Below are 18,863 nucleotides of genomic sequence, written 5' to 3' on the forward strand. Positions count from 1 at the left end.
TGATGTTTAAACAAAATGAAATAGAGATGAAAATGGGGCACACGCAGGGGCCGCGGAACGGTTTTGAAAGTTGATGGGGGAGGGGGGTGACCATCAAAAATCACAATCGGATGGTCATTTTTACGTTTTTGTACACGGTTTGGAAAAAGAAAAGGGGGCTGACCCCTACCTAGCCCCCCTCCCCGGCCCCCGACAATTCCTCAAGTATACAAATAAAGTCTACAAAAATATGTGAGTCGCAAGATAAACAAAAATTAAGACCACAAAATAGATATAGGCCTATAATGAATATACAAAAAATACGTCAATGTAAAAATGACAGAAAAGAAATAAAGTAAATATAAAGGGAGAAAATTAGATCACTTGCTTTATTTGACCGGCGTAAGAGCGAAGTGGATTGCCTTTAGGTGAAAAATGAAACCGTGATTCAACATTGAATTCTTTTTTTCGATTCATACGAAATGACGGTTGTCATTATTACCATACCGAATAAAAATGAAAGTTAAATTTGAATGATACTAACCTTTCTCTTTTTCCAATGTTTAAAAAGAACAAACATAAACAATTTTAAATTGAAACGCAGAAAAAAAAACGATAGAGCAAGATCTGCTGGAATGTAAATGCTAAACAATTTAATGGAATGATATCCTGTCGAAATTGGCCGGGGAAAACCTATTAATAATAATTATAATATAGGATTTGTATACCACACGTATCCACCGTGTTAGGTGCCCAAGGCGCTCCTTTAATTACCCCGGTTAAACTAGACGACTGATTCCGGTGCTCACAGCTTTTTGAGGAATTACTTGCTGCCGATGCCCGTTTACCTCACCTGGGTTGAGTGCAACACAATGTGAGTTAATTTCTTGCTGAAGAAAAAAAACCACGACTAATGGGAATCGAACCCACGTCCCTCAGATTGAAAGACGAGAGTCTTAACCACTAAATCATTACGATGCCCCTACAAAATTTCCGACAAAAATAATGATCTTGCAGACGTTTTCAAGTGCAATTTTCAAACAATGCCTCATTGGAAGGGTTCGCAACTGGCAATCCACAATTCGTACCTTCATAATACCTCATTCACATTTCCCCTATACGGCACGCCCAGTTTAAAACAGCCATTTTAACATTTTTATACCGTCTAGATATAGGTGGTTTGAATACAAAATTAATAAAACGGCTGTTTTCGACTCACCGTACGCCAGCCGTATAGGGAAATGTCACTGAGGTATTAGTGATGAATATATCAAATATTGGGATTTTCCCCGTCGTACCTGTCTTGTCTTGCGGGAAACTACTTTCATCGCAATCGTGAAGTAGAAAGTCTTCATAAAAAATTTTGAAGTTTAAAGAGAAATTCCTTTAATATTTGAAGGAATTTATCAAAATGTATGAAATAAAATAATAAAAGGAAATTTTAATCACTGTATCTCCACGAGATAAAGCTTTCTTTAAACTATTTACATCTTTGAAAGAAAACGGTCGCGCTAGACTGGTTAAATTAAAGAAATAAAAACAAAATATTCCCCTTCCTTCATTCAAGTTACGTCCCAGTCATTGATTTAAAAAAAATCACTGAAATATATACTTACAGTAAAATGGGTGTTCTTCGCTTTGTATCTCAGAATGCATTCATACTTATCGAGTGACTAATGGGTATAATTTCGTTTAAAGTGAATTGAAAAACGAGGAAAACAGCAAATTTAAGAGACCATGCTCAGTGAGCGACTGGTTATAACATGATTCATGATGCAAATATACTCTTCGTAACATGGGATGACGACACAAACAAGAAGAGAAAAACACACCAATTCCTTTGAAAATGCAAGCCAAATCACAATGGAGAGCTGAGCTGAGAGGCTTTTGTCGAAAGTTGGTGGACCGGGACATCATCGGAATATCTTGACACTGGACAACGACTCATTTGCTATTGTTCGTCTGGTGCAAATCTTTGGATGCTCTGCTGCCCCAGTCCACCAACTTTCGACAAAAGCCTGTCAGCTCTCCATTATGATTTTAATTACATTTTCAAAGGAATCGAAGCATTGCAGAGTGTCTCCGTAGTAATGTGAAAACTTCCTAGTAAAATACGACCAATGTTACTGATTTTATTCTATCCCGTATTATACGGTATATAACTGTTCAAATAAAGGATAAATGACCATTCGTCTACTGCCAACAACGCGTCCACATACCAAATGGTCTAGTTTCAATTATTCTAATTCTGTTCCGTCCATAAACATTTCGCCTACCTACCATTTGGTCCAATAACCGTTTTGGTCCAATCATCACTTCGTCTAATCATTATTTCGTCTATGACCAAATCGTATCAGACCAATTGATCTAATACTCATTTCATTTTGCACAATTTACACTTAGTCCAATTAGACCAATGCTATATGACAAAATGTCTATTAGACCAACTGGTTATTAGACTAAATGGTGATTGGACGAAATGACGATTAAACCATGTGGATAATGGATGAACTGATGGTAGACCAAGTGATAGTAGACGAGTTGGCAATTTGACGAATTGGCATTGGACCAATTGGAAATAAACCCCCAAAAGATTACGAGCGAACCTAAGGCAGTCTTCCAGCAAAAAAATGAATACGACTCAATTTGATATGCAGAATTAAATAAACAGAGAAGCAGCATCATCATTCTACATACATCCTCACCCATGAAACTGGATTTGGGATCTTGTCATACTGGCACCTAAGCAAGCAACCAAATACTTGCTTGAAATGTGGATGCTTGTCCGCGTAAATCAAAGGGTTGATGCAACAATTGACAGACATTAGGATGAAGGTGTAGATGGATGGGATCTCGTGACCGGGGATGAGGACGCACAGGGTATGGGGCATGACGCAGAGAAAGAAGGCACAGACAACACTGAAGAGATTCTTGTTGATCTGGCTATCCCTCCTGCGGATGTCAGGCTTGTTCGTGGTGTTCTGTTGGTTGTCCGGTTGGAGATCAGTCTCGGAAGCAGTCGTAGGGACCTGGGACGCGTGATCGTTGGCTGATGCCATCACCTTCCGCTGTTTCCGGACACGCATGAAGATCTTAACGTAACAGAAGAGGATGACGAGAAATGCCAGAAAGATATTTACGAAGGCAATTGTCTCGTAGATCCCGATTGGGTCTTCAGGCTTGCTCAACCAGCTACACCAATGCTGCTCATCGGAGTATCCCAAGGTCTCTATATTGATCAGTTCAGGTATGGCTAAGCATAGAATAGATTGCAGCCATGCCAGGGATTGCATCATACACAGTTTCGATGGCTTGTACAACGATTGGTAAGCCTCTCGCCGACGTGTAATGAGATAGTAGCGATTGAAGGCGATGTTCGCAAGCGTGAAGACACTGGTCAACGTCAGGATGTAGATAGACGCTCCGATCACCTGACAGAAGGTTGGATCCAATGGCCATCCCGCGGGGTGCACGAGTCCAAGGCTTTGGAAAGGCAATGAGGCACACGTCAAGAGATCCGTTATACTCAGACTTACAACAAACACGTTGGTGATGGTCTGCAGTTTTCTTGAAACCGACACGGCCAAAATCACCAGGCTGTTACCAAAGATTCCAACAAGCGATATGATGCATAAAACTGTTGCACCAATGACACGGTGGGTGTATCCTACTTCGAATTCCTCTTCGCTCTGCACTTCCGTTGTGTTCATCAGAAGATCTTCATCCGACATGTTGGCAGTTTCAGATTACTCTCTCAGTCTCCAGGATGAGATATTGTCACTAATATGAGTAATTATACAGGCGCTAATCCGATTTTTAAGTTTAATGGTACGGGCCAGACTCTTTTCGAACCTTAACGCTGGCAAATGAAACTGCATGCACACGGTATCGATCTGCGCTAGATTTAAAACTCATCTGAATATTCGGAGCAGATCAACCGTGGATTAATTACGTACGTACCTTAAATAACAATCACATCGACGTGTCTGGTATAAAATAGAAGTCTGCCAATCACGAAGTCGTTTGATAAAGTATGAGGAGAACACACTGCAACAGTGTTAAGAACCACGCCCCAGACCATAGCGTATTCATGTCATGTTTTTCAGCTTCATGACGAAATAATCAGCAAGCGAACGGCATGCGAATATCGCGATCGCAAAAAAGAAAAAAAATCATTACCAACATCAAATGTGGCTGATACCTATCCTATTGTTCTTGTCCAAGCGTCGATCGTCATCGTAAAGAAACTGTAGATGGTCGTATAAAGAGTAGATGTATCTTGTAACTGTTGATTTCTAAATATAGACTGTTCTTTGCCCTCTTGAAATGTGTCTTTTCAAAACGAATCAGGTCAGGAGATGACGAGTTGGTGCAAGATGCAGAGGCGGCATTACGACATAGTCTTGGGAAGCGGGGGTGCTAGGGATGCCTCAGAACCCCAACAAATTTCTTGGGGTTGCTGCTGCCGGTATTATTTTCCATAGGCAGCACCCCCGGTATTCTGGACGATGTGTAAAATTTGAAGAAGGTAACAAAATAAAATTCAATTTGTAGTGATTTTTTTTTGTTTTTTTGCTTTTCCAATTTCTCTGAACCAATTTGACCTCCATTTTGTAAAGAGAAAACTTTTTCTTTCTTTCCTTTTATTTTGTTTTTGAAATTCACATCAGCACCCCCACATCAAAAATCGTTCCCTGGGTCCTGCACAACGGGAACGATACGGAATAAGAATGAAGGGGGAATAAACTTTTACACAACTGAGACCTCTCCTTTTCTTTTGATACTCTTTTTTGACCGTTGGTTCCCCCATTTCCTTCCTCCCCCCTCCGATTTTTTGACTACTTGAAAAAACACAAGGGTACCGCCCCTGCCCCCCCCCCCCTGTGGCCACACCCGTATAGACACAGGTGACAAAAATGCTGTAAATCATACATTTGTCATCGTATGTTCTACAAGTAATTACTTTTTTAAATTTTACTTGTAAATACTTTAACTCCTGTGATATTCCACACCACAAACTGTTTTCAATTTCTTTTTTGGATTGAGTAGCATTGGATTATATATCGATACTGCTTCCAACTATGATCGATTTTCTTTGGAGTCACCGTAAAAGGTGAACGCATATAAAATTTACAGGAAAGAAAACCTGAATAATCAAACCCTATAATCCGAGGATCACAAGGACCGCTTTTTAATCACAGAAATGAGCTGCCAGCTATCACAAAAGTAATTTTCTTCTTTTCTATAGGAAAAAAAATCGATTCGGCGCAACGATTGACGATCTACATCTTTTTTTAATTGATTATAATGAAGTGAACGAGCCAATATTAAAAAAAAAGCAATGGGGCCCTCCACGAGGATTGTGATTTTTTTTAATTCCATATATCTGTTTTCTTTTTCTTTTTACTTGTCAGATTTTTTTTGGATAGAAAATATAATGTACCAATGATCGCAGCAGCATTACTGCATAACGGAAAACAATTATCGTAGTGGTATACGCCTGTTTGCTCAATGAAGTGAAGTCAATCGTTTCAGGAAAAATAATTAGTTTGTTTATCCGAAACCATGGATACTGTGCCTTTATGCCTATGCTTATAAAACAATTAAAATATTAAATATTAAAGGTAGACATAAAGTGACAGAGTAAAAATAGTGTGAAATTAAATCTCGAAGTCGTATTTTATTCATGTTCATAAAGAAATACGTCGTATGCAAAATGCATTTACGAATAACAAATCTAAAGGGTATTATTATTGAAGTGACTTACATAGTCATATAAAATTGCTTTAATAAATTGATGTAATAATTATATTGAACACCATGAAGGGGTACAAAAACAAAAGGTATGTCCACACGAAGGAAATTTGATTTAGATAAAAAACAAAGAATCAAGCAACCATACAACGCGGAAAATTTATCCATATTTGATGTGTTTTCGATAAGCTATATTAATGAAAAGTTATGACGTTCCAAAGTTTCGGTCATTTTCACATAAATATATATGTACAACACAGTTGACAACAAAAGAAGTCGATGACGTCACACTTTCACCATATTTTGTATTTATTATTGGAATTATATATATATATATATATTATATATATCAGAGCTGCCAATCTGAAAAGGAACATTTCAGTATATTTTGAAGCTGAAAATAAGTATTTCGGTGAGGAAATCAGTATTTTAAAAAAAAAACCATAGGACCACACATCCAACTGACACTTTAGAAATCAGTATTTTACATTAAACTATCAGTATTCTTCTCACTTTTCAGTACTAAATACTGAAAATCAGTACTACTTGGCAGCCCTGATATATATATATATTTATATATATATATTCTTAACCAATATAACAATAATGACGCCCTTGATTGAATAGGCTACAATAGTCCACACGTGAAGTAAGGAATCAAACTTTGTTTTGCATCTTTACTGGGATCTTTCCCCATGATTTCATGGTAATGAAAACAATAATATTTTCAGATATAATTCCCAGAAAGTTACTGGTGGTAGGGTTCGGTTCCAGAATGACACCATTGCCATTGAGTAGATGAGGAAAGTATTTATTATTATACAGCAAACACATTAAAAGCTATGTTAACACGACGTTTTAAAATGTAAAGGTAGATAATGGCCCGTATTTGAAGTCGGGTTTAAAGCTGTGGTTTAAGTATGGGAAGCCAAAAGTATCGAATTTGTTATGAAGTTGTATGTTTCTTATGCTCTTTCCTGATTCATGGATGGTGAAACCAATAATCTTTTTATACTTCCTAGACAATTATGAATGATTTGAGAACCAAATAAGCTGAAGTATGATATCTCTACTGTTAGTGATTTATGTAACAATTGGCTCACCATACTTAAACCACAACTTTAAACCTGAGTTTAAATTAAACCCGACTTCAGAATACGGGCCAATGGATTTAATTATCACTAACAACTCATGGATGCACGGGCCGCAGCAGAATGGTTTTGAAAGTGTTGGGGGTGAGCCGAAAGTCAATGGGAATATGAAATAATGTCTGTATGATATGTCCCAGGCACAAATAAGATCGATTTCACTTTCTTGAAAAATGGTTTATTCTTAAAAAATCTATATCACATGACATATTTGCTCGTCTTTGACATCACGGAAGAAAAAAAATTAACCAACTGTTATAACTTCACTATTCTTTGAAGGAATGCAATTTATCGCCAGGGTTTACATCCCATTTTAATCAAACATGAGTTTAAATAATGCGGGGCCGTAATGTCAATACCTACCACACAAAATGATGCATTCTTTGAATCAGTATTTGTATTGCTGCGGCAATAATTGGCAGTTGGGGGAAGTGAATCGAATATTGAATCGTAATTGTTACCTTCTCCGTCTTTTTCATCCACTTATGCACTCAGAAAATCGGCGGTAAACAGAATAATAACAAATACAGGATGTAAAAACAAATCCAGGTCAAACAACCGGAATATGAATGAAAAGAAAAAGAGAGCATATGCCCATTAAAGATTTGTGTTTTTTTTCATGAAAGGAATATAGAAGTAGGCCGACATAATGAAGCCTCGATAAGAGTTGATATTAATAGTATAAACAAGTGAATCCATAGAATTTGAATTCAATGCAATTGTTTTTGCCACAACTTTTTTTTTAAATTTATGTATTTAGATTATTTAAGAGTGCATATATACCATATTAAAAATAGCATGTCAACCCAAGGGACTGTTTCATGAAAGGACCTGTCAGACGTTTTATCCGACTGTTTTATCCTGCAGTTACTAACCCTATGGTAACAACGCCTCTCAGCCAATAATAATCAAGGAAAGTGGCCAGACTTGACAACTTAATTGTGGGAAGAAAATGTTGATGAAACGCTCCCCGGGTGCCTGTTTCAACTGTGGCAACTTTGGCATGATGGCAACTATTATTGTGATACTTAGTTCCCATTGTCAACTGTTGTCTAGATCGTGGAGTAATCGTATAGTGATCGTATCAGATCTTGACGTCAGCCGTTGCAATCATTTTAACTGTAATAATAAACGGCTAATACCTAGTACCCACTGTCACAATTGAACTGACACGATTGAAATCGTGGTCTTAATGGTAGAGTAATCGTGGTGACCGTAGCAATCATATTGATCGTAGAAACATTTTGAATGAAAAAAAATCGCGATCAGCTTCGAAAGGCCAGTCGTAAATCGGATTGAAACGGTGGTTTTAATCTTGCGGTAATCGTAATGATCGTATCAGATCGTATCAGATCGTATAAGGTCGTATCGGATCGTATTTATCGTAGAAAAAAAATCACAATGGATCAGTTACGAAAGGCCAATCGTGGGGTTCGTAACGGATCACATGACGGAGGGAACGGGGTGTTACATGACTCAGCAGCCAATCACAGTCAAAGTTTCCGTTTCCATGGTAATTAACAACAATGGCAAAAGTTACAATAGTTGCCATTCTTTCAGCTCCGGGTGCCAGGTAAGCCATTTTTCACTTTATTTCGTCGTATCCGCTCGTTTTCTGTCCATCTTCACCTATCATGGCCCAAGACTGTGGTTTGGAAGAGCAGAAAAAAAGAATGAATACCTCGGCAAAGATGGCGATCCCAAACGCGATCCAATACATCGTGCGCCATCCGAGCATGTCAGCCTGTGTATGATGAAGGGAGGGAAGAAAAAGAGATGGGCAGAAGAAAGAGAAAAGGGGTGAAGGAGAAGAGGAAGGAGAAAGTAGATGAAGACATGGAATGAGAGGAAGAGGAGAAAGAAGCCATAGAAAAAGAGAGGATGACGAGGAGGAGAGAGGAGGAGGCGAAGAGTAAAAAAGGGAGATTAGTGGATAAAAAATGTGAAGGAAAGAAGGAAAAGGCAAGAAATGAAAGAAAGAAAATTAGACAGGAGAAAGAGGTATCAAAGAAGAATAAGCCATGGAAGAGAAAAGTAAGCAGGGCAGAGAGAGAGAGGTAAATTTGTATAAAGGCATCACTCATATACCCCCCCCCCACAACGACATAGGCCACGTTACATTATATGCGTCGCAAAGATGTCATCGGTTGTTACAAGGCCTACGTACCCCTTTACTCCAGTGGCGTAACTACGGGGGGGGGGCATGGGGGCACGTGCACGTGAAACATAATTTGCTCAGGGCCTATGTCTTCATTGTTCCTGGTGGTCGCATTGTCTGTTTAACGAGATACATCATCCTGCAATACTAAGTCCTCCTGTTATTATTTTTTATGTAGTGACATATGCTTCTTTTTCATGACTACTTACAGTGATTGCCCCATTTAAAGGTCTTAAGATAAATATTTCGTGTACTTGCTTACTTTCGCATTGGTGCTTTTGTGGTATATGCCTGCTTTTCATGAATTTCTAAAATCAGTCCTTAAAATGTCCCTTTTCTAAGTTAAATCTGAATATAAAAATGTTCAGCTCGCGCTTCGCGCTCGCATAATTCGGTTAGTGAAGTAAGTATGGTCTTACAACTCTTAGATAATTCCTACAAGCAAGCCTTAGAATGCCCCTCTTCAGGTCTGTATTTCCTTTGCGCTCGCAATATTTGATTAGTGAGATGCGTATATGATAATCATGATTACGACTACAAAAAGGTGCTTCGTGTGTTTAGATGTAATTTAACAAAATAAGCAGGCGCTTGACACTCGCATTAGATGACTATGATGAGATATATATACTCTTAATGGCTTCCTTTAAAAAAATAGTTCATAAAATATTCCTGTATTGGGGGGTCAAAATATACAAAAATTTCAGCTGGCGCTTCGTGCTCGCATTGTTTGTTTAGCGAGACGGGTATAATCATGATTACAAAGATTTGCTTGTAATGTCCCTTTTGTGTCTGAATATCAAAAATTTTCAGCTCGCGCTTCGCGCTCGCATAATTTGATCAGTGACGTACATATGTACTTCAAATGTCTGCGCTCTCACTAAGTGATTCAATTTTTTGCTGGCGCCCCCCCCCCCCCATGCCGTGACCCGCGATACGCCACGATACACTACTCCTTTATTTTACTGTTGCTTCCTCCTCTGCTACCCCCCTCCTCCTCCTTCCCCCTCTCCGGGCCCCCTCTGTTTCACTCGCGTTCCAATCTGTTTTTCCCAGGTACACCATCTATCCCTTCTCACCTGATTTTCAGTGACAACACCCGCGATCATCGGCGCCAAAAACCCAGGCGTGTTCGCAAAAGTGTTCGTGATGGCCGTTACCATTCCAGCGTAGGGTGCCGCAAACTCCATTTGCGTGAGGGACGCTCCAGAGTAGACAAATCCTGTCGAAGCTAGACCGAGAGAGAGTGTCGTCACGGTGGCAGTACCGTTACAGCCTGTGTATCCAGATGCCACCATAAACACAGCGGAGGAGACCAGTCCTGTTGAAATTAATCGTAGACGTTATAATGATTAATTAATTGATTAATTAATTAATCTTTAAAGGACAAGTCCACCCCAACAAAAACTTGATTTGAATAAAAAGAGAAAAATTCAACAAGCATAACACTGAAAATTTCATCAAAATCAGATGTAAAAAAAGAAAGTTATGACATTTCAAAATTTCGCTTCATTTCACAAAAACAACTATATGAACGAGCCAGCTACATCCAAATGAGAGAGTCGATGATGTCATTCACTCACTATTTCTGTTTTTTTTGAAATATGAAATATTTTGATTTTCTCGTCATTGTCATGTGAAATGAAGTTTCATTCCTCCCTGAACACGTGGAATTCCATTATTTTAACATTTTGTGCTTCAGGCAAGGAGGTCCTAATTGTCAAATTCGTAAAAATTGAAATATTGTATAATTCAAACAATAAAAAACAAAAGAAATAGTGAGTGAGTGACATCATCAACTCTCTCATTTGGATGTAACTGGCTCGTTCATATAACTATTTTGTTAAAAATAAGCGAATCTTTGAAATGTCATAACTTTCTTATTTTACATCCGATTTTGATGAAATCTTCAGCATTGTGCTTGTCTGATTTTTCTCTATTGATTCAAATCAACATTTTTCTGAGGTGGACTTGACCTTTAATAGCTTTTCCATCAAGAATAATAAGCAAGAAGTCACAAGAGACTATTTGCTTTCACACACGTCGCTCTTTACACTATTATCAAAGAAATATAAAATTTGTTTTTAGGACTTTATAGAAAACATTTGCAAACATTCAAAATTTGAATTTTTGCTAGAAACTCCATACTAAAAAGAAAGTAAAATGTGAGTGATAGCTTAAAAACACTTATTTTTTCGTAATGCTCCTATTTTGAATACTAATTGAGAGTATTATCATTTGTTTTCAATGAATATTCATTAGATTTGTTTGGGGCTGCCTTGCACTGATTTTTTTCTCTTTCTCTCTCTTTACACATATACAGAAGTGACAGTGCAAGAGAGAAGGAGAGAAAACGTGATTCTATCTATGTGACGTTATCACTTATTTTTTTACCAACAAATCAGACGTGAGCCTATTTCTTCGAAACAATGTTTGAACATTTTTTAAGGGGCTAAAATAACGTGAAATTGGGTTCTGAGATGTTACCAAAAACTTTACCTAGAGAGGTCATTAGTTTTCTGATTAGAGTTCTAGAAAGATTGGTTTTAGAAATCAAGCAATCAGCTAGAAAGCCGCCTCCTAACATGACAATAAAGAGGGCGACGTACGGACATGCTGAAAGAGCCCCAGCCTGCAAATTGAGGGAACAAATTACAAAAACAATGTTTAAATATTATTACATTTTATTTGAAGTACGATAGGAACATATTTGGTGTGTGAATAGGGGGGGGGGGGGTAAAACGCAGGACGGGTGATAGTCTTGCGATTGTAGTAGTTGAATAAATGTTTATATGAAAATGAAATAGGAGGTGCACGGCATTAAACATCGTGCGGTGGGAGAGGGGTCGCCACCAAATATTTGTTTTATTTTATGGTATAGAAATGGTTAATCACTAAGTTAATGGGAATATAGATGGGGAGAGCGAGAGAGAGGCAGTGATGAAGGTTAGGACTGGTTGGGGAAGATATTCTAAAGGTCAAGTCCACCTCAGAAAAATGTTCATTTGAATCAATAGAGAAAAATCAGACAAGCACAATGCTGAAAATTTCATCAAAATCGGATGTAAAATTCTTATTTTACATCCGATTTTGATGTTAGTTATGACATTTCAAACTTTCGCTTACTTTTAACAAAGTAATTATATGAACGAGCCAGTTACACCCAAATGAGAGAGTCGTTGATGTCACTCACTCACTATTTCTTTTTTTTTATTGTTTGAATTATACAATATTTCAATTTTTACGAATTTGACGATTAGGACCTCCTTGCCTGGGGCACAAAATGTTAAAATAATTGAATTCCACGTGTTCAGGGAGGAATGAAACTTTATTTCACATGACAATGACGAGAAAATAAAAATATTTCATATTTCATATAATCAAATACAAAAGAAATAGTGAGTGATGTCATCAGTTCCTCATTTGCATACCGACCGAGATGTGCATATAACTGCTTTGTGAAATGAAGCAAAACTTTAAAATGCCATAACTTTCTTATTTTACATCCGATTTTGATGATATTTTCAGTGTTATGCTTGTTGATTTTTCTCTTTTTATTCAAATCAAGTTTTTGTTGGGGAGGACTTGTCCTTTAACAAATGTTACAACTACATCTCCGCCAAGAGGTGAGTGGGGATGGCTTCCCAAACTCTGAATTTATTATATAGAAAGCTCAGTACATGATTATTAAAAACTTTAGTAACTATGAATTGTACATTTTATTATGGATTGAATCATCTCTCTCATATTTTTTTGTCAATATTTACCTTTTATAGGAGGGGAAGTCATAAAATTGCTTGAAAATTGTTACTGACGTATGAATAATCCGACCACGTAAACACAGCATGAAAAAACTACCCTCATAAATTTTACTTGACAGAATGCAATCACCTGTTTATTGAGATCAAAGTCTCATCGAATATTGCTGTAAACCATTGACAATAACACATTAATATCCTTCTTTTATAGGTATCCATATATCATAGATTCGATTCTGCAATATCTACTGACGTTTCATTGCTGTCATAAATAGAGATAATAAATACACATTTTTTTTTTAATCTGGAAGATAACACCAGCGATCAACGTGATAAGGGAAAAATTTGTCAGCTATCAAAGCACAAGTCCATCACAACAAACAGTTGATACGAATAAAAAGAAAAAAAATCCAACAAGCATAGCACTAAAAAAAATTCATCAAAATCATTTGTATAACTACACAAAACAGTTATAAGCACTTCCTGGTAGGTATGCAAATGAGGAGACTGATGACGTCATCCACTCACTACTTTTCTTTGTATTTTATTATATAAATATTATAATTTTCTTCTCATTGTCAAGTGAAACAACAATTAATTCCTCCCTGAACATGTGGAATTAGCATTATTTAATACAATATGGTTCAGTCAGGTTTGTCCTTATTTTTCAATATGTAAAAGTGAAATATTTGTTAAGTCAAGCAATAAAAAATGAGTAAAGGACATCAGCGACTGTCTCGTTTGCATGTCACTGAATATATTGTGTCTATCACTGTTTTGAGAAAAAGAAGCTGAACTTTAAAATGTCATAACTTTCTTATCTTACATCCGATATTAATGAAATTTTCAGCGTTATGCTAGTTTGATTTTCTCTTTTTATTCAAATCAACCCTTTTCTTGGGTGGACTTGACCTTTAAAGCAAATCTATTAGAAGTAGTTCATATGCTCTGTATTCTTTTAAAGGTAATACTTATTCATGATAGTGTGAATAGTGCGAACTCATGATTATTTCATTAAAAAAGAAAGCCCTTTCTTCATATTCGAATATTTTAATCTATCGGATAATTTAATCCCATTGTTTCATAATTATTAAAACTGCAACGAGGATTAGCAGCGTTGATAGAATAATCCAGAATTCAAATCAGTATGCGACGAGCACGAAGAGCATCGGCTTTAGACCCTATATAACTAAATATAATGTCCCGAATCCTTGCCCAGCATGTAAAGTTCAACTGGTAGATATGTAGTCTTAAAATCTATTCCCAGCAAATCATGATTTGTTCTTAACAGTCATCACAATATTTTCCAATTATGAAATTAGAAAAAATACTTTTGATAATACCCCTGTGCACATAATGAAGCCGACCGGACCGGGGACGTCCCCGGTTGACGAGTAAAATGTACAACTTTCATACTCGCACCAACACTTGTTTTCCAACATGTTCTTATGAAGGATTTCATTCAAATTAATTCAAAATATATACTACCAAATTGACAAATCTTCATTTTATAATCAACAAAAAATACAAAAAATATATACCCCAAAACTGTGATGGTATGATATACCTTAAAATATATATCTTTATACTAAAAAAAAACCCTGAGCTTTGCCCCGACCCTCTATGTAACCTAATAATACATGTAATTAAAGGGATGGTCCGGGCTGATAGTATTTATAGCTTAATAAATAGAGTAGAATTCACCGAGTAAGAAAAATCCCGAAATTTTCATCAAAATCGGATAAAAAATAACAGTTATTGAATTTTTAAAATTTAGCAATATTGTGCGATAACATGAAGTCGTTATGAATATTCATTAGTTGGGCTGATGATGTCACATCCCCATTTGTTCTTTTGTATTTTATTATATGAGCCTAGGTTTATTCAATTTTTTTCCTCCAAGAACTAGAAAACTTGGAATGACAACTGATTTAGTGCATTGGATATTTATTGCTGCAACTTACTTCATTATAAGGGAGACATATTATTCACACAAGTATGAAATAATGAAAAAATGTGATTTTATGTAATAGCATATGAAAACGGAAAGTGTAGATGTGACAACATCAGTCCACCTAATGAATATTCATGACGAATGTTTCCTCAAAAAATTGCTGAACTTTAAACTTCAATAACTTTATAATTTGTTATCCGATTTCGATGAAATTTTCGGTATTTTGCTCAGTGAATTCTACTCTATATGTATTAAGATATAAATATTTTTTTAGCCCAGACCATCCCTGTAATAATGAATCATTTGCAGAAAAAAAAATCATCATTGTTCCATTATCCATTTTACATGAAGATTCCACGTACATACAATGATTAGAAATACATTATACTTCCATACACACACACAGCTAACACCCCCCCACACACACACACATACATAAACAAATATATTCATGAACATTTAATTTAGACAATTTTTGGTAAAGAAAAAAAAGAGTTTGCAAATCAGATCGACACACACACACCCTCATACAAGATTCTCTCTGTGGTATAGAACTCCTTGCCCCAGATCTCGGTTCGACTTACTTTGATAACGTCGAATCTAAGAGCTTCGCTCAGAAATATCGGTAGATTGGTTGTTAGAGAATGCAGGATCCACAAGATGGCAAAATCAGCAACTAAAACAGCCGCAACTGGAGGCGAGGTGAGGATGTGTAACCATGGATACGAAGTGGGAGGCTGAATGTGTCAGGAATGAATCAAAACATTCAAAATAAATATGTGGCTTTTTTTCATAATTCAATGAGATATGATCCCTATGTATACTATCATCCGTTGATTTCAACGGAGAAAGAAACCGTGATGAATAATGCTATTGATTTTTGCACATCAATATCTTTCAACTTTTATGTAGAGTCTGATGATGAAAAGAAGCAAGGAGGAAGTAAGATAAAGAACAGATATACGGTACTTTGGCGAAATATATGATATAAGATGGATCAGATTTGAATCAAAGTGTTGGTGAGTCAAAGGCGAATACAAAAAAAGGTGCCTAATTCATTTTCGAATTTTCAAAAAGCCTTTCATCGACGAATGCTATGAAATTATTCTTCAGCATGATAAATTTATCGCAAAAAACCACTTAAACATTTAAGTCGAGATGTTCCTCAGAAGATAATATGGTTACAAAGAATATATCAAATAAAGGGTAAAGTGCGTAAAGTTTCTCACCAACATTTTGTTTCGTCACAGAAAAGTGAATACAATAGACCAGTTCGTAGTTACTTCATGGACAGTTTTGATCAAATGACGTTTTAATTCTTTCATTATGATAGGCAGATTTCAAAGCAAGACATTACGTAAGCTTGCCTTACATGGCAGGATGAAGAAATTGAATAGACCAGGTGACTAGAATAGCATACCAATAAACACTTTATGAAGGTATTTGTTGCATTCCTACTTTGAATGTATATCATAACATGTTGCACAATGTACTTGGCAAACTGTGAAATACCAGACGCATTGTTGTTTTTTGTGGATGTAAGTTAAAACCACAATTCAAAATAATATATGAATAATGAAGACATCAAAGTTGGTGCTTATCTCATTAGATTTTAAAACCACCATGTCACTATAGTACAAATGACCTTCCTCTGATCATGCGCAGAAAGGAACTACGAACTGACTTAATGTGCAAGCAAGTAACAAAAACAATGAAATTATGGGGAAAATAGCAGACTTTCAGAATGGACCGCGTCGTATGTTGTCCTGTATCTATAATTCCATTGATGATGAAAAAGAATAATAATATTCGACAAAAAAAAGATATTGTGAAGTATGTAACTATCCCGGTGGACGTGGTGAAAGATGGAAATACCTTTTTCCAAAGTTCAAGGTCACGGATGATGTATGCTTTCTCTTCCGGGTTCATGCTTGGATGGGAATTGGGGGAGTCATAGACGAAAAGTGCCCAAAAGACGAACCATACGATACCTAATACGCCTTGAATATCGGGGATGAATTAAAATTGATAAATTAATCATCAATATCATTAAAAAAGAAGACTTATAGTAAGAGTCTAAACGAAGCGAGTCAGTTTCAATGAATGAGTTTATCAATATCGACAACAAAAATCACTGATCTCCCTTGACCTTTTCCAATAGGCCTTAAAAAATCATTCAGCGTAGAGAAACACTCTAAAGTGGTCAGGCTAAATTTCCCGATTGGTGGGAAATAACCCTTGTTATTATGTCATTATATTACATTATATAAACCAATATTAGTTTCCATATCAATACAGAGTCATTCTTTGTAGCCCACTTATAACAAATATTTTGCATATGTGGTCATGCAACAGGCAGAACTCATATTGTTATATAATTTGTGTGTGTATATATATGTGTGCGTGTGTGGGGTGGGGGACTGATTTTTTTTCTGGGAGAAAATGATTCCTACTTCAAAGATTTTTGTATTTCTCATTTTTGTGTTCGATTCTTCAGTGCTATAACGTATAATTTATGAGTTCGGTCGAAAGGGTGGACAATTTCTGTTCTTGGATCTAAGCTCTTTGAAACCTCGTTTCCATTGTCATGATTGTCGTGTGATCCTTTACGATCGCCAAGATTGGCTTTTCGTATAGCTGATAACGAATACGGTTGCCACGACTGATCTTCTACGATCTGATGCGATCAGTACGATTTCTACACGACTAAGACTACGAGTTCAATATCTTACCCATCAGGTAAAAAGATGACGGCCATCCATACGGCGATTCAGCTAAGACACCGGAGATTGGTTGAATCACTATGTTGCCGAGTGGTAGACCTTGAACAGAAAAAAAAACACGGTCAAGTTCGTGTTCCAGTGACATTCATTTCCTCCTAGAGCTTTGTTCAATGTGGCCATGGTGGGTCGGCATTGCACAGAAAACACAAATATAATACGGTCAAGTTCTTGTTTCAATGACAGTAACTTTCTTTTTGAATTGGTTAATATCATTGTATGGACGAAATGGGGGATCTTTGACAAACATAGACACAGTAAAGTTCATGATGGAACAAAGAACATTCCTTTTGAAGTTTGGTTTAATCACGATTTGTGGCCATGTGAAAGACCTTGAACAGATAAACAAAGACAGCTCAAGTTCATGTTGTTTCAGCATTGATTTCCTTTCTGAGATGGATCCTCAAGACATGAATTATTGAAAAACAACCCCCCCCCTAAAAAAAATAAATTCTAAGTAAATTTATGGAGGTCGTGAGATTAAGCGACACCGCGAGAACATCTTTCAAACAAAGGGTCATGGGTTCAAATCCCAGCCATGACGTAGTTTCCTCCAGCAAGGAATTCATCCAGAGTATGCTGCACTCGACCCAGGTGAGGTAAATGGGTGCCGGAAGGAAGTAATTTCTAAAAAAGTTGTGTGCACCTGAGAGGTAAGCTAGCTTAGCCGGGGCAATCATGATGAGGCAGGGCCCGCTGGGAGAACAGTTTTCGGAACCGAAGTGGCTACCCTGGGTAAATATACCGTTATTATTATCATTGTTATTATTATTAATTTCCTTCTTTGCAAAATAATTTTAGATTATTTGAATAGGAGGTAAATCAGAAAAAAAAATTCTAAAAATGAAAATAAAGTCTAATTAAAACTTTAAAAAATTCAATTTTGAGGCAAGCAGGATTATCGATTTAATAACGAAACAGAGTCGGGTCAAGCTCAAAGTTTAAATTTTATCTATCAAATTTGCGAGATCAGGTGAAATTGGCAAATCAGGACTCTAACTTCAGATTTTATCGGTTGGCAGAAGACCTGAATGAATAACTAAAGAGAATAAGATCAAATGTAAAGTTCTAAGATCATTTATTTACTTTACGAGATCGGTTGAAATATGTTGCAATACTTTAAACTTAGAAAAAATACAAAATATATAGTCCAACTTGAATGAGATATTTATGCAGGCAGAAGATCTTTATCATATCGAAACGGAACAAGGCCAGACTTAGAGTGTTAAGATCATTTATCATTAACTTTACGAGATCGGTTGAATTTGGGAGCAAAGTAGACAATATGAGAATAATTCAAGATTATATAAAGTTGTAACTTCAAAAAAGCAGAAG

The 18,863-nt window shown here is 36.5% G+C and overlaps 2 protein-coding genes across 2 annotated transcripts in view; both read right to left on the reverse strand.

Moving 5' to 3' along the window:
• Positions 1-2,663: 2,663 nt before the first annotated feature.
• Positions 2,664-3,710, reverse strand: LOC121412146 (melatonin receptor type 1B-A-like). Its single transcript, XM_041605051.1, has one exon. The coding sequence runs from the start codon at positions 3,708-3,710 to the stop codon at positions 2,664-2,666; it is 1,047 nt and encodes a 348-aa protein (XP_041460985.1).
• Positions 3,711-7,763: 4,053 nt separating this feature from the next.
• Positions 7,764-18,863, reverse strand: part of LOC121411885 (sialin-like) — a 28,373-nt gene continuing 17,273 nt past the window's right edge. Inside the window, exons 3-8 of the mRNA XM_041604772.1 lie at positions 17,481-17,570; positions 16,624-16,748; positions 15,333-15,485; positions 11,536-11,668; positions 10,116-10,357; positions 7,764-8,625 (exon numbers count right to left, since the gene is read on the reverse strand). Of these exons, the coding sequence (XP_041460706.1) occupies positions 8,467-8,625; positions 10,116-10,357; positions 11,536-11,668; positions 15,333-15,485; positions 16,624-16,748; positions 17,481-17,570 (902 nt within the window). The 3' untranslated portion in view covers positions 7,764-8,466. The remainder of the gene's footprint in view (positions 8,626-10,115; positions 10,358-11,535; positions 11,669-15,332; positions 15,486-16,623; positions 16,749-17,480; positions 17,571-18,863) is intronic.

The sequence above is a fragment of the Lytechinus variegatus genome, chromosome 3, assembly GCF_018143015.1.
Source record: "Lytechinus variegatus isolate NC3 chromosome 3, Lvar_3.0, whole genome shotgun sequence".
In the NCBI taxonomy this organism is placed as follows: domain Eukaryota; kingdom Metazoa; phylum Echinodermata; class Echinoidea; order Temnopleuroida; family Toxopneustidae; genus Lytechinus; species Lytechinus variegatus.

What these genes read in the sequence shown, in the direction of transcription:
- LOC121412146 (XM_041605051.1), bottom strand. Translation starts at nt 3,710, where the DNA reads ATGTCGGATGAAGATCTTCTGATGAACACAACGGAAGTGCAGAGCGAA.